This window comes from Papio anubis, chromosome 6 (assembly GCF_008728515.1).
Source record: "Papio anubis isolate 15944 chromosome 6, Panubis1.0, whole genome shotgun sequence".
Lineage (NCBI taxonomy): Eukaryota > Metazoa > Chordata > Mammalia > Primates > Cercopithecidae > Papio > Papio anubis.
The window spans coordinates 156,511,153-156,524,668 of NC_044981.1; the positions used below are offsets into that span (position 1 = coordinate 156,511,153).

Below are 13,516 nucleotides of genomic sequence, written 5' to 3' on the forward strand. Positions count from 1 at the left end.
CATATTAAGAACACCAAACAGAAAGAAAAGAAGTGAAAATTTCCATGTTCCAGTCAAACTACAATAATTCTTTTTGAAGCTCCTTGTCATTCTTATGGGAGGAATTTTTTTTTTTTTTTTTTTTTTTTTAAGATAGGGTCTTCCTCTGTCACCCAAGCTGAAGTGTAGGGGCGCCATCATGGCTCATGCAGCCTTGACCTCCCAGGCTCAAGTGATCCTCCCACCTCAGAGGATGACATTCTTTTTTTTTTTGAGACGGAGTCTCACTCTGTCGCCCAGGCTGGAGTGCAGTGGCCGGATCTCAGCTCACTGCAAGCTCCGCCTCCCGGGTTCACGCCATTCTCCGGCCTCAGCCTCCCGAGTAGCTGGGACTACAGACGCCCGCCACCTCGCCCGGCTAGTTTTTTGTATTTCTTAATAGAGACAGGGTTTCACCATGTTAGCCAGGATGGTCTCGATCTCCTGACCTCGTGATCCGCCCGTCTCGGCCTCCCAAAGTGCTGGGATTACAGGCTTGAGCCACCGCGCCCGGCCGAGGATGACATTCTTAAAGGACTTTGGGACATCTCATGTATTTCCCACTCCATCCCAGGATGAGTTCTTAACAAGTGCACAATAAGGACATCTCTGGAGGATATTCCTATGGTCCTTCCACAAGTATTAATGTGCACTCTTGTGCTCCAACAATAGTTCCTATTCCTAACGGGAAAAAAATGGTTTCCCTCTGATGAATAGTGCAAGATTTAAAAAAGAGACATGAGTGAAAGAAAGTGGGGAGTGGTGTCAAAGGCAGCATGAAAAATAGTTTACAGTGCTACCTCTCATGGACTGTCCTGGGCATTATGGTTGTAAGCATGGGTTTGGGGGTTGGACTCCTTGGGTCCCAGCTTGGCTCCGTCACATCCATGCTCTGCAACTTTACTAAACCTTTCTAAGCCTCACTCCTTCATGTCATGGTAGAACAACAATATTGGCTCATAAGATTGTCAAGAAGATTAAATGAGACAATGTATGTAACACATAGCTCAGTGCCTGCAGTAGAGTAAGTGTTCAAAAATGTCAGCTCTTGCAAAACCAGCAATGGCAAAGTAGAACACATGAGCATCATAGGGTATTGTTAGTATTATTAATTCCTAGGAGGAACTGAGGAATTTCTTTTTTAATCTTAGATGAGCCACCAGGAAGGAAAATAGAGAAGTGACATCAGAACCGTGTTATCTTTTCCCACATTGAGATGACATAGAATAGTCTTCTCCCAAGGACATCCTAGCTGAAGGCCGTTGAGGGTGAAGAAGGCTGTGCAACGTTCTCACCCAAGCCTGCCACTGGTTTTTCTTCCAAGACCTTTTGCAGTGCTTCCCTTAGGGACTTTCTACTTTTCTTTCTCCTGATACGACCTACCACAAAATAGACAATTGGATTGACACTGCAATTGATAGTGGACAAAATATTCAAATAAGGATATAATTTCCACACCAAGTTGTTACTAGGATTAAAAAAAGGCTATGATGCGCAGGACCTTTATGGGCATGGCAAAGACAAGAAACAAGACCACAGTAGCTATGATGATTATGTAGAGCTTGGCAGGTTGGCGTGGCTTCAGGTTACAGCAGACTTGGATGAGGAGCCTCAAACTGGCGAAGATCATGAGAGGAACAAAGACAAGGAATGCCAAGATACCTAAAAATTTATACACGTATGGACGTTTTGGGAATCTAAACTCATCTACCTGGATGCAGAAGAAGTTTTCTAATCCAAACACAAGAAGCAAAAGTGCCCACAGCAGAGTGCAGGCTACAGCAGATTGGTGCTTTGGGAATTGGCACTGGTACCAGATTGGGTAAAGCAGAGAGACACCGCTCCACACTGATGACGGTGAGAAGGTGCAGACCTGTGTTGTAGCCAAAAAGTGTCAGGAAGATGATGTATTTCAGTAAGGTGTCATTGTTGAGGCGATCACAAAGCAGGATTATCAGCTGGAGGACAGATGTGCAGAGGACCATGAAGTCAGCGATGACGAGGTGTAGGATGTAGACAGTGAATGGCTTCCTCTTTACATAGAAGATGAGAAACAACATCAAAAGTCCATTCCCAATTACTCCCAGTATGCAAATGAGCAGGGAAATGTAGATAGAACGGTGCTGTTCTCATGATTCTACTGGGGGCTGAGTCGCTTGCCCTGATGACCAGGTTGTGTGATTCAGGGATTCATTTCTGGTACAGAGTGCAGATTCCAGAGGGCTCATGGTCACTGCCGATAGCGCCATTCTTGGGGGAATCACCGGTTTTCTCCTGTAGACCTGTTGTCAGAAACGGAAGGTGGAGTTTATGGGTGTCATTTGCTCTGCATCTCAAGATGAGCACAGTTTTATGAAGGACGCTCCTCCACACAGTGGCGTAGGAGGGAGGATGTAAGACCAGAGAGGCTCTTGCTATATTTCGTCTCCTTCCCTCTGTTTTCTCCTTCCATCATTTTCCCACACGGGCAGATTCCATTACGATCTCCATGTTTCCTCCCCTGAACCCAAGGGTTGGCTCCTAATTCCAGCCTCGGCTACTGTCTCAGACCAGGGTCCCCTTCCTCCTGGCCCTGTAGGAAAGCCCACTATGTTCCCAGCTTGTCCCCTGCCTTCCAGAAAGAGATTTCTTTTCTTACCAGAACTAGGTGACAGATTCAAGAAAAGGATCAAAGAGACACTTATTTAAAAGGCACCAATGAGCAAAAACCAACACACAAAAGTAAAGAAAGTAAAGATAGTGCATTTAGAAATCCACCAATCATGTCTGTCTCATCTCTCATCGCTATTCTGGTTTTGCCTTTGTAGCATCCCCCCGGAAGTTTATCCATCCTAGACGAAGGTCATTCCCTTGGGCTTAGTTGATAAGAGAATCCAGCCATTGATGGGAGGATGGAAAGGAGCAGGAGAGGGGAAGACAAAGAGGGTCTCTTGGAGTTGGGGTTCAAGGGGCAAAAGGCTACTTAGAGTTGGGGACAGGCAGAATTGTAATGTCCAGGCCCAAGCCAGCGCATGGTCCCCAGGTGACCCTAGTGTTGTGATGCCTTGATTGTCCCACCACTTTTTCATCCTTATCCCATGTTCTCTGCTGCCTTAGTGATGGCCTGACCCCAACCAACTGAAGTGGGAGGGAACTGGGTTCCAGGAAGGGCTTCTAGAGCAAGACCTTCCTGCTTTTCTTTGTGGATGCTTAGGCAGCACAGGACGGGCCTCTCCTATGTACAGATGAGCACAGTGTTAAAAGTCACTTGTCAGGCCCCCTTGGAGCTCAGAACACATTTTCTAGAGGATTGGCTAGGTTTCCCAGGATGGCCGATGAACTCTGACATAACCTTAGTTGTCACTGGTGTGCACAGTGGAATCATTCCTGTTGCAGTGGCTGCTAGAGAAATTAAAAAACAGCCTCAACCAGGCCCTTTCTTTCCCTTGCTCTCTCCTCCTTCCCGTCCTGGGCAGACTCCGCTCTTGCCCCATTTTTGTCCTCCTTACTTGGGCCCAGGCCATAGCTCTCTGGTTTCCCTCTCCTTAGCCACTGGCCAGAGGCTGATGGGACTGTCTCTTCACCCCCAGCCCCTGCGAAGAGGGATAGCCCTCCCTGGGCTCCTCGCCTCTCTGGAGCAGGTGCAGGAGCCTTGGGGCAATTCCTTTGGTTTACATTGTAGAGTTTCATGGGGTATGAGAACAAGCAAGAGAGTCACTGTTTCTGGAAGTCTCAGGCTCCCAGGCACGGTACATGGCACAGGCCCTTCTCTCAGTCATCCGTGCCCCATTCCCAGCATCACTCTGACGGCCCAAATCCTCTGTAATACAGGGGCCCCTGCTCAGACTTCTTCTGCATTTTTTAAAATAAAATACATGGCTTTTCTTGCTGATAAAAGTAACAAACTAATTTCAAAAACTTTGGAAAATGCAGAAGGATGAAAAAGTCCACCTGTTTTCCTATTTTACCGTCCAGATAATTTCTATTAATGTGTTGATATATTTCCTAGAAATGATAGTGTATATGGTTTTACACCTATCCTTTTTTCTGTTCTTTTTTCTTTTTTTCTTTCTTTCTTTTTTGAGACGGAGTCTTGATCTGTCATCCAGGCTGGAGTATAGTGGGACAATCTTGGCTCACTGCAACCTCTGCCTCCCGGGTTCAAGTGATTCTCCTGCCTCAGCCTCCCAAGTGTCTGGGATTACAGGCATGCACCACCATGCCCTGCTAATTTTTGTATTTTTAATAGAGACAGAGTTTCATCATGTTGGCGAGGCTCGTCTCTAACTGCTGACCTCAAGTGATCTGCCCCACTTGGCCTCCCAAAGTGCTGGGATTACAGGTGTGAGCCACCGTGCCCGGCCCAATACCTACCCTTTAAACTTAATAGTATGCCACCAATATTTTACAGTCTTTAAGTTTTTTCAAAAATATGATCGATGACTACATAATATGATGTTTTGTTTTATCTTTTGTTCATTCTTTTTTTTTTTTTTTTTGAGACAGAGTTTCGCTCTTGTTGTCTAGGCTGGAGTGCAATGGCATGATCTTGGCTCACTGCAACCTCTGCCTTCAGAAGTGATTCTCCTTCTTCAGTCTCCCAAGTAGCTGAGATTACAGGCATGTGCCATGATGCCCAGCTAATTTTGTATTTTTAGTAGAGATGGGGTATCCATGTTGGTCAGGCTGGTTTTGAACTCCTGACCTCAAGTGATCCACCCACCTCAGCCTCCCAAAGTGTTGGGATTACAGGCATGAGCCACCGCACCCAGCCTTGTTCATTGTTTATTTTACAATTTCTCTATTACTAAATATCTAGGGTGTTAATAATTTTCCATAAATGGCAATACAGAGGACATCCTTGTGTATACAACTTTCCTGTATCTCTGATTATTTCCTTAGGATAGATTACTTCAAGAACAGTTACAAGGATTTTAAGGCTTTGAGACAGAAAAACACTGTGGTCCAGAATATGGGCTTCGGGGTCAGAGATGTGGGTTTGAATTTTGGTTTCAGGTTTCTTAAGTATCTGACCTTGAGCAAGTTCTTTATCTTTTTCTTTCTTTTGAGACAAGATCTCGCTCTGTCACCCAGGCTGGAGTACAATAGTGCAATTACAGCTCCCTGCACCCTCGACCTCCTGGGCTCAAGCAATCCTCCTACCTCAACCTCCCAAATATCTAGGACTATAGGTAGACACCACCACACCCAGATAATTTTTAATTTTTTTTATACAGACAGGGACTTGCTGTGTTGTGCAGGCTGGTCTTGAACTCCTAGCCTCAAGCCATCCTCCCACCTTGGCCTCCCAAAGTGCTGAGATTACAGGCATGAGACACTGTGTCTGGCCCACATTATTTATCTTTAAACCTCAGTTTCTCTGCCTATAAAATGGAGATCATGGTAGTGTACTTCCAATGATTATTAGAAATCAAAATGATTTCATCCTTTGAAGGGCTTTAACTGTAAGTGCCTGACACAGAGTGAATGTTTAATGAACATCAATTACTAGTACAACTGTCTTCAGAAAGGTTTGTTCTGGAAGCAGCATAGGAGAGTGCTTTTACAGTTGAACCCATTTCAGTATTGAGCATGTGTGTGTGCCAGCTTGATAACTTTGCCTCCTTGTTGATGAAATCATGGTATTTAAAAGTTTTGATTTGCATGTTTAATCATTAGTGAGGTCGTATATTTTTCATGAGTCTATTAACGTTTTCTATTCCTTGTTGTGTAAATTGTTCTGTGTTCTTTGCTCATCTTATTCTAGTGGGAATCAATGTCCTTGCTGACTTGTAAAAGACTTCGTTGATCTTGTTTGCATTCTTCTTGCCTCTCCAGGGCAAGCCCCAGGCCCCTGGGTCAGCCAATTTGGCCTCAGAAGGGTGGGCCAGCAAGGAGATGAATGCAGATTCTTTTCTCACTCAAACTCCCATTCTCTTTCCCTTTCTTGTCCTTCCTCTTCCCCTCCACTAAGTCACCTTCCACCACCCTTCCCAGGGACCTGGGGTAAGCTGAGAAGCAGGATGGTGAGAAAGCACTCACAGGGGTGTCTTTTTTCAGCCAGGCCAGACCCATGGGGGGCCTCCCCACAGCACCCTGTGCCAGGGTAGGTCTGACAGCAGCCTGTCTACATCATGGCTACAGATCCAATCACAGGAGCCTGTAGATGGGTGTGGAAAGCCAGCTCATGTTCACAGCTGCAGTTCCAAAGCAGAATGAACAAATAAGGGAACTGTGCTGTCTTTCCATGGTATTTCCCAAACTGACCTTTCTGCAGAATTCAAGTGCATTTGTGAACAAAAGTGTGCTGGCTCGAATTTTATGTCTTATTACTCCTGGCTGTGGGAAGCCTTGTTTTAAAAGAAACACAGGTTGGAGAGTATAAATAAACTGATAGGTAAAATGTGGCTCAACGTGTGCTAGGCATTCCATATAATTCTCAGAGGAGGGCTGTGAGGTAGGGGTCATCCCCATTCCACTCGGGGCTTCAGGGACCTGCCTTGGTCCCACAACTTGTCACACCCTTTCTGGATGCAGGTGTTTTCCAACCTCATGTCTCCCTCCAGATGGTTCCCGTGTACCCCATTCTCCCATAAACACAGCCTTTTCCTGTCCATAGAGATTCTCCTTGCGAAGAGGCAGGAACCTGTGGTGGGGAAGGGTACTTCCAAGGAGAGGTGGGGTAGAGTTTACAAACCTTCGATGAGATTCCAGTATGTTCCTGTTGTTGGAGTCGGGGCAGTCACCCTTTTTCCAGAGGTATCCTCTGTTTCTGCTTTATATCATGTTGTGTGAAACATGTTAATTATTGGTTTTTCCAAAGATTACTTTTAGCTTCTCATCATGGCTACAGATCCAATCACAGGAGCTCAACAGGGGTTAAATGTGTTAATATTTTTTATGACAATATTATAGTAGATAACATTAAATAAAGTCATACCACATTTTATTACTGATGCTGTGTCGTTTCTCTAAAGCACACTGACACTGTGTGTGTAGCCCAAGTACCAGGCACACATACCATGGGTGCACACACATACATGAGAATAGGAGGGGGCACACATGGAAAGGGAAGTGTATTAAGGGGAACCTTCAGCTTTTAAAGATGTTCTTGGGAGAGGCTCCATGCTCCCCATTGAAACAGAATGCCTCTGCTCTAGCACACAGATGGCAGAAGGTATAGGTCCCCCAAGGTGGCTTCTGGAATTTGGGATCCCCTTGAAGGAGGCTGTTTCTTCCCACCCAGTGCAGCCCTTTGCAGAGGGATGGGGAAGAGGAGAGCTCGCTGCAAACCCCAGTCACAGTGATCTTCCAGGAAGGAGTGCTTGGGAATACTCACTGTCAAGTGATTTGGTCCTGGTTGACTGGAGCCTTCTTGGTGATTCTTAGTGCTCCCCTTCAGGTGTGTTGTTTCTGCAGATCGTGACCTCTTATCTAGCAGATCAGGGGAGCCAGGAAAAGATTCTTGCAAGCTGAAAGAGCTCGTGTCAGTCTGGCAACAGTCTGTTCTCAGGGTCTTATTTTGGCCTCATCTGGCCAGTGAGATCTGAGTCTTGTTGGCAGCACTGGAGGCCAGCGGGTGGGACTGGCTCCCCTCTGAGACTGTCGATCAAATGGATAAAGAATCACTGACCTCCCAGGGCAGTCTGCTTCAAGTTTCAGCTCATCAGAAAACACCTTGTTCAGCCTCCAACAGTGAGCTTACAACATTTCATCATTTGAGATTGTTATTAGACTAAACCAAATGTGGGTCGTTCCAAGTACTTGGTGTTGCTACTGATGCTCTGGAAGCCTTTGCATTTCCTAGCATCTATACACAGATGGATTTGCCAACCTTCAGGCCTGAGGCTACTTAGCATTCCAACCCATGGCACCAACCACTTCCAGACAGATACTCACTTCCCCACCTCCCTATGGCTGGCAACAGCCAAAGGACTTGGCTGTGACAGGGAGCACGAGGAGGCAGGTTGCAGAATGGGAGGTGGTATTTCTGGAAAGATCTTTGCTGGAGACTGGCGAAAAGGGGTTCCCAGCACTGTCCTTTCCCATGTGTCTTCTTTTGGGGCCACGCCAGCTGTCTTGTGGTCCTGAGATGCTGGTAACAATGATGAGAAGAGGCATTACGGAAAGACTGATGGAGACTAAGTCCTGCAGGTGTTGGTGGACAGCTTGAGCAATGCTGGCACCTCCAATGCTGTTGGTGCAATGCAAGAAAACTCCTCTCATTCAAGCCACTGAAGTCAGACAAACCATTACTTCCTGCTGAAATCATACATAGCAGTTGATTTTGAGGGATTTATTTATTTATTTATTTATTATTTTAAAAAAATTATACTTTAAGTTCTGGGGTACATGTGCAGACTGTGCAGTTTTGTTACATACATGTGCCATGATGGTTTGCTACACCCATCAACCTGTCATCTACATTAGGTATTTCTCCTAATGCTATCCCTCCCCTAGGCCCCCACCCCCTGACAGGCCCCAGCCTGTGATGTTCCCCTCTCTGTGTCCATGTGTTCTCATTGTTCAACTCCCACCTATGAGTGAAAACAGGCGGGGTTTGGTTTTCTTTTCTTGTGTTAGTTTGCTGAGAATGATGGTTTCCAACTTCATCCAAGTCCCTGCAAAGGACATGAACTCATCTTTTTATGGCTGCATAGTATTCCATGAGGGATTATTTTTAAAAAATCAAAAAGCACATGGAGAAGACATCCCCCCGCCGCAAGAATTGCTGCCTTTGTAATTCCCTCCCCTTGAGTGGAGGGAGAACCTGTGACTTGCTTCTAATGAATAGCATGTGTTTATTCTAGGTGATGGGATGTCACTCCCTTAGTTAGGTTACATTATGGCAAAGCCGATGGAATGCTGTTTTAAGGGTTTGTTTTAATCAAGTATGTAAGACACACAGACATGGACATGACTGTCATAAAGCAAGAAGTTCATACTCACAGTCCCCTGGAAGAAGGAGGCAGGGCACGCCATATAGGGCCACAGGGGGAAGCACTAGGGTGGGTTGGGAGGCAGAGCTGCGGGGACTGTGGCAAGAATCTTTATTGTGGTTTCTGTGGGAAGAAGTGGGCACAGCGGGGACAGCAGACTGAGGACTGGCTAGCTGAAATAATTTCAGGAGGCCTTGAGCACAGGGGCTGTCCCAGGTTGTCTAGTACCTGGCTCCAGCGTGACTTGGGCAGGTGGATAGTTGCCTAGGGTGTGAAAGCCTGATAAAGAAGGAGGTCGTAGGTATGCACTCTGGATGAGTTAGTTTGCATTGGAAAGGTGCACTCTGGGGTGAGTTTGTTTATTCTCTCTTGAATTTGGTCACCCTGGGAAGGACAGTCACTCATGGTGAGCAAGATCTCAAATGTCAAAGCATCAGAAGACAGAAAATAAAGGCATGGTTAATACAGATGCCACTCACATGACTCCACTATGCTATGTGAGACTGTTATGGCAGGCTGGAGCGAGAGGCTCCTGCTGGCCTTGGAGAAGCAAGCTGCTCACTGGGAACTGTCCATGGCAAAGGCTGAGGGTCTGCAACGTGGCCTCTAGGACCAAGGGTCTCAGTCCTACAGTTGCCAGGAACTGAATTCTGGCAGCAGCCATGTGAGCTCACAAGACGTCCCTCAGCCTCCAATGAGACCCCAACCGCAGTTGACTTCTTGTCCCACCTTGTGACACCCGGAGCAGAGGGCCTAGTTATGCCATGCTCAGATTCCTGACCCAAAGAAACTGTGAGATAAATAAATGCATGCTGCTTTAGGCTGCTAAATTTGTGTGGCAACTTGTTACATAACAATAGAAAACCAATATGCTGTGTGCATATAGTTAGAAATTAAATAGTACTTACAACACTTCATTAAAAAGCCCTTTCCCTTGTCATTTTCCGGTTCCACTGCTTAATAACAGCTACTGTAAATTCTTCTAGAGATTTCTTCTGGGCTCATCCCCCAATTTAAAAATAATTGGTAGATATTTCTGTTCTTTACAATAAATGTCCAACATTATCTACTTCCAGTTTGGATGAGCATTTTGCTGTCTACCGCACTGTCCCATCCAGCCACCATCTTCTCAATATACATGGACCTGATTTTTAATTAGGTTCATTTTTCTTCATTTTTCCCTTGTATTTTTAGTTGACACAATATAATTATACATATGTATGGGATACAGAGTGATATTTTGATACATGTATATGTGTAGAGAGATCAAAACAGGGTAATTAACATATCTATTACCTCAAACATTTGTCATTTGTGTTGTGAAATTCAAAATATTCTCTTCTAGCTTTTTAAAAATATTGAACAAATTGGTTATCTATATTTACCCTATAGTGCTGTAGAACACCAGAACTCATTCCTCCCATCTAGCTGAAATTTTGTATTCCTTAACCAACCTCTCCCTATCCTCCTCGCCCCCTACCCTTCCTAGCCTCTATGGTACCCACAATTCTACCCTCTACTTTTATGAGCTCCCACATATGAGTGAGGACATGTGGTGTTGTGGTATTCTTGTGCCACAAGAATTTTGCTTGAATATAATGTCTTCTTGTTGTGCTCTAATTTAATGTCTTCCAGGCTCATCCATGTTTCTGTGAATGACAAGATTTCATTCTTTTTATGGCTGAATAGTATCCCATTACACACACAAACACACACACACACATACACACACACACACACACACCTATTTATCTATCTTAGATACATAATCTTTCTTAACTCATTCATCTGTTAATGGACATTTATGCATTTATGTTGATTCCATATCTTAGTATTGGGAATAGTGCTGCAGTAAATGTGGGAATGCAGTTATTCCTTTAATATACCAATATTCTTTCTTTTGGATAAATACTCAGTAGTGGGATTGCTGGATCATATGGTGGCTCTATTTTTGGTTTTCTGAAAAATTCCACACTGTTTTCTATAACGTCTATAATAATTTACCTTCCCACTAATAGTCTGGTAAAAGTTCTCTTTTCTCCACATCCTTGACAGCATTTGTTATTTTTTGTCTTTTCGATGTAGCCATTCATTTTTTGTTTGTTTGTTTGTTTTTCTCAAGACCAAGTCTCACTCTATCACCGAGGCTGGAGTGCAGTGGTGCAATCTTGGCTCACTGCAACCTCTATGTCTTGGGTTCCAGCGATTCTCCTGCCTTAGCCTCCCAAGTGGCTGGGATTACAGGTGTGTGCCACCACACCCAGCTAATTTTTTGTATTTTTAGTAGATACAGGATTTCATCATGTTGGCCAGGCTGGCCTCGAACTCCTGACCTCAGGTGATCCACCCATCTCGGCCTCCCAAAGTGCTGGGATTACAGGCATGAGCCACTGTGCCCAGCCAATGTAACCTTTCTAACTGGGGTAAGATGATATCTCATTGTGGTATTAGTTTGCAATTCCCTGATGATTAGTGATATTGTGTATTTTTTCATACACCTGTTGGCCATTTGTATGTTTTTGTTTGAGAAATGTCTGTTCAGCTCACTTGCCCATTTTTCATTGGATTATTTGTGGTTTTTTGTTTGTTTTGCTGTTGAGTTCCTTGTATATTCTAGATATTAATTACTTGTTGGATGAACGGTTAGCAAATATTTTCTGTCATTGTATAAGTAGTCTCTTCACCCTGTTGATTGTTCCTTTGCTGTACAGAAGCTTTTTAGTTTAATATAGTCTTATTTATCTATTTTTATTTTTGTTATCTGTGCTTTTAAAGTCTCAGCCATAAAATCTTTGCCTAGACTAATGCCCTGAAGCATTTCTCCTGCTTTCATCAAGTAGTTTTATAGTTTTAGGTTCATGTTTAAATCTTTAATCCATTTTGAGTTGATTTTTGTATATTTCTCATTTGTGTATCCCCACCAGTGAGTTTTATACTTTTGTGTATTTTCATTATGGTAGATACTGTCTTTTCTCTTCTAGATGTTATTCCTTAAGCATTTTTTATAAGGCTGGTCTAGTGGTGATAAATTTCCTGTTTTTGTTTGTCTAAGAAAGACTATTTCTCCTTCATATCTAATGGATAGATTTAGTGGGTGTGGAGAAGTTTTTCCTTTTTTCCTTTTTTTTTTCTCCTTTTAGCACCTTGAATATATCACCCCATTCTTTCCTGTAAGCTTTCTGCTAGCCTGTAAGGTTTCTGCTAAGAAATCTGCTGCTAGTCTGATGGAAATTCCCTTAAATATGTCTTGACTGTTTTCTCATGCTGTTCTGTCTTTTACTTTTGACAGTTTGACTATAATGTGCCTCCAGTAAACCTTTTTGGATTAAATCTATTTGGGAATCCTTGAATTGCCTGTCTGGATATCTTTATCTCTTCCGAGACTTGTGAAGTTTTTAGTGATTATTTCCTTAAATAGGTTTTCTATGCTGTTTCCCATCCCTTTTCCTGTGGAACAAATTTTATGAAAATGTGTTTAGTTTACAGTATCCCAAATGTCACATAGGCTTTCTTCATTCTTTTTTCCTTTTTTTCTTTTTTCTTTCTTTTGTTTGACTGAATTATTTCAAAAGACCTATCTTCAAGTTCAAAAATTCTTTTTTCTGCTCAATTTATTGTTGAAGCACTTCAGATCCAGAATTTCTGTTTGGTTCTTTTTTATATCTATCTGTTTGTTCAGTTACTCATTCAGATTATGAATTATTTTTCTGATTTTCTTTTATTGTCTATCTGTGTTCTCTTGTAACAACTGGATACTATTTTAAATTCCTTTTCAGGCATTTCATATATTTCCTTTTCTTTGGAATCTGTTACTGGAGAATTATTTTGTTCATTTGTCAGTGTCATGTTTCCTTGCTTTTTTTCTGTTTCCTTTGTCCTTATGTCAATACGTGTGCATCTGGTGTAATACTTGCTTCTTCGAATTTTATGGAATGGATTTCATAGGGAAATAATCTTTCCTGTAAATGTATCTACAGTGTTGGTTGGGTAGGGTGCTTTGGCTTTGATTCTGGGTGGGCACAATAATGTAGTCTCTGTATGATTTATTCAGCTTTAATCAATGTCAGTGGGGTCTGTGAGTTCTTCAGTGACTTGGGCTGTGGTTATTAATGGAGGCTGTGGCAAGACTTTTCTGGGGACAAGGACATCAGGTAGGTTGATCCTTGGTCCCCTGGGTAACATAAGCAGCCATCAGTGGTAGTAGGAGGGGGCCTGGGTATACTAGTTATTGGGCCCCTAGGCAGTGCTTGCAGCACTTGTGGTGGCAGTGCTAATGGCAAGCTGGACCTCAGGTCTGGGCCTCAGGGCCTGGACAGTGCTTGTGGCACTGGCAATGGCAGTAGTGATGGCAGGCTGGCCCTTGGGCCCTGGGTGGCACACACTGGTGCTGGTGATTAGTTAGGTTTTTATTTTTATGATAGCAATGTAAACATTTTCATCTAAGAGGCAAGTGGTTTATCGTGATTATTTTATTTTTTCTTGGGCAAATTCTTGTTTTCCCTAGTTACATATTGCCTTGTATTTTTCACTTTCACAGTTTCCTATGTATTTATTCTTATTTTTGCTTATACTATGCTCGT

At 43.5% G+C, this 13,516-nt stretch overlaps 1 protein-coding gene across 1 annotated transcript in view; it reads right to left on the reverse strand.

Annotated features, from left to right (window-relative positions):
• Nucleotides 1-444: 444 nt before the first annotated feature.
• LOC101003608 (mas-related G-protein coupled receptor member H-like) overlaps nucleotides 445-13,516 on the reverse strand; it is a 41,655-nt gene continuing 28,583 nt past the window's right edge. The window contains 3 exon segments of the mRNA XM_031667618.1: nucleotides 445-1,495; nucleotides 1,497-1,847; nucleotides 1,849-2,141. Coding sequence (XP_031523478.1) covers nucleotides 1,267-1,495; nucleotides 1,497-1,847; nucleotides 1,849-2,141 — 873 coding nt within the window. The 3' untranslated portion in view covers nucleotides 445-1,266.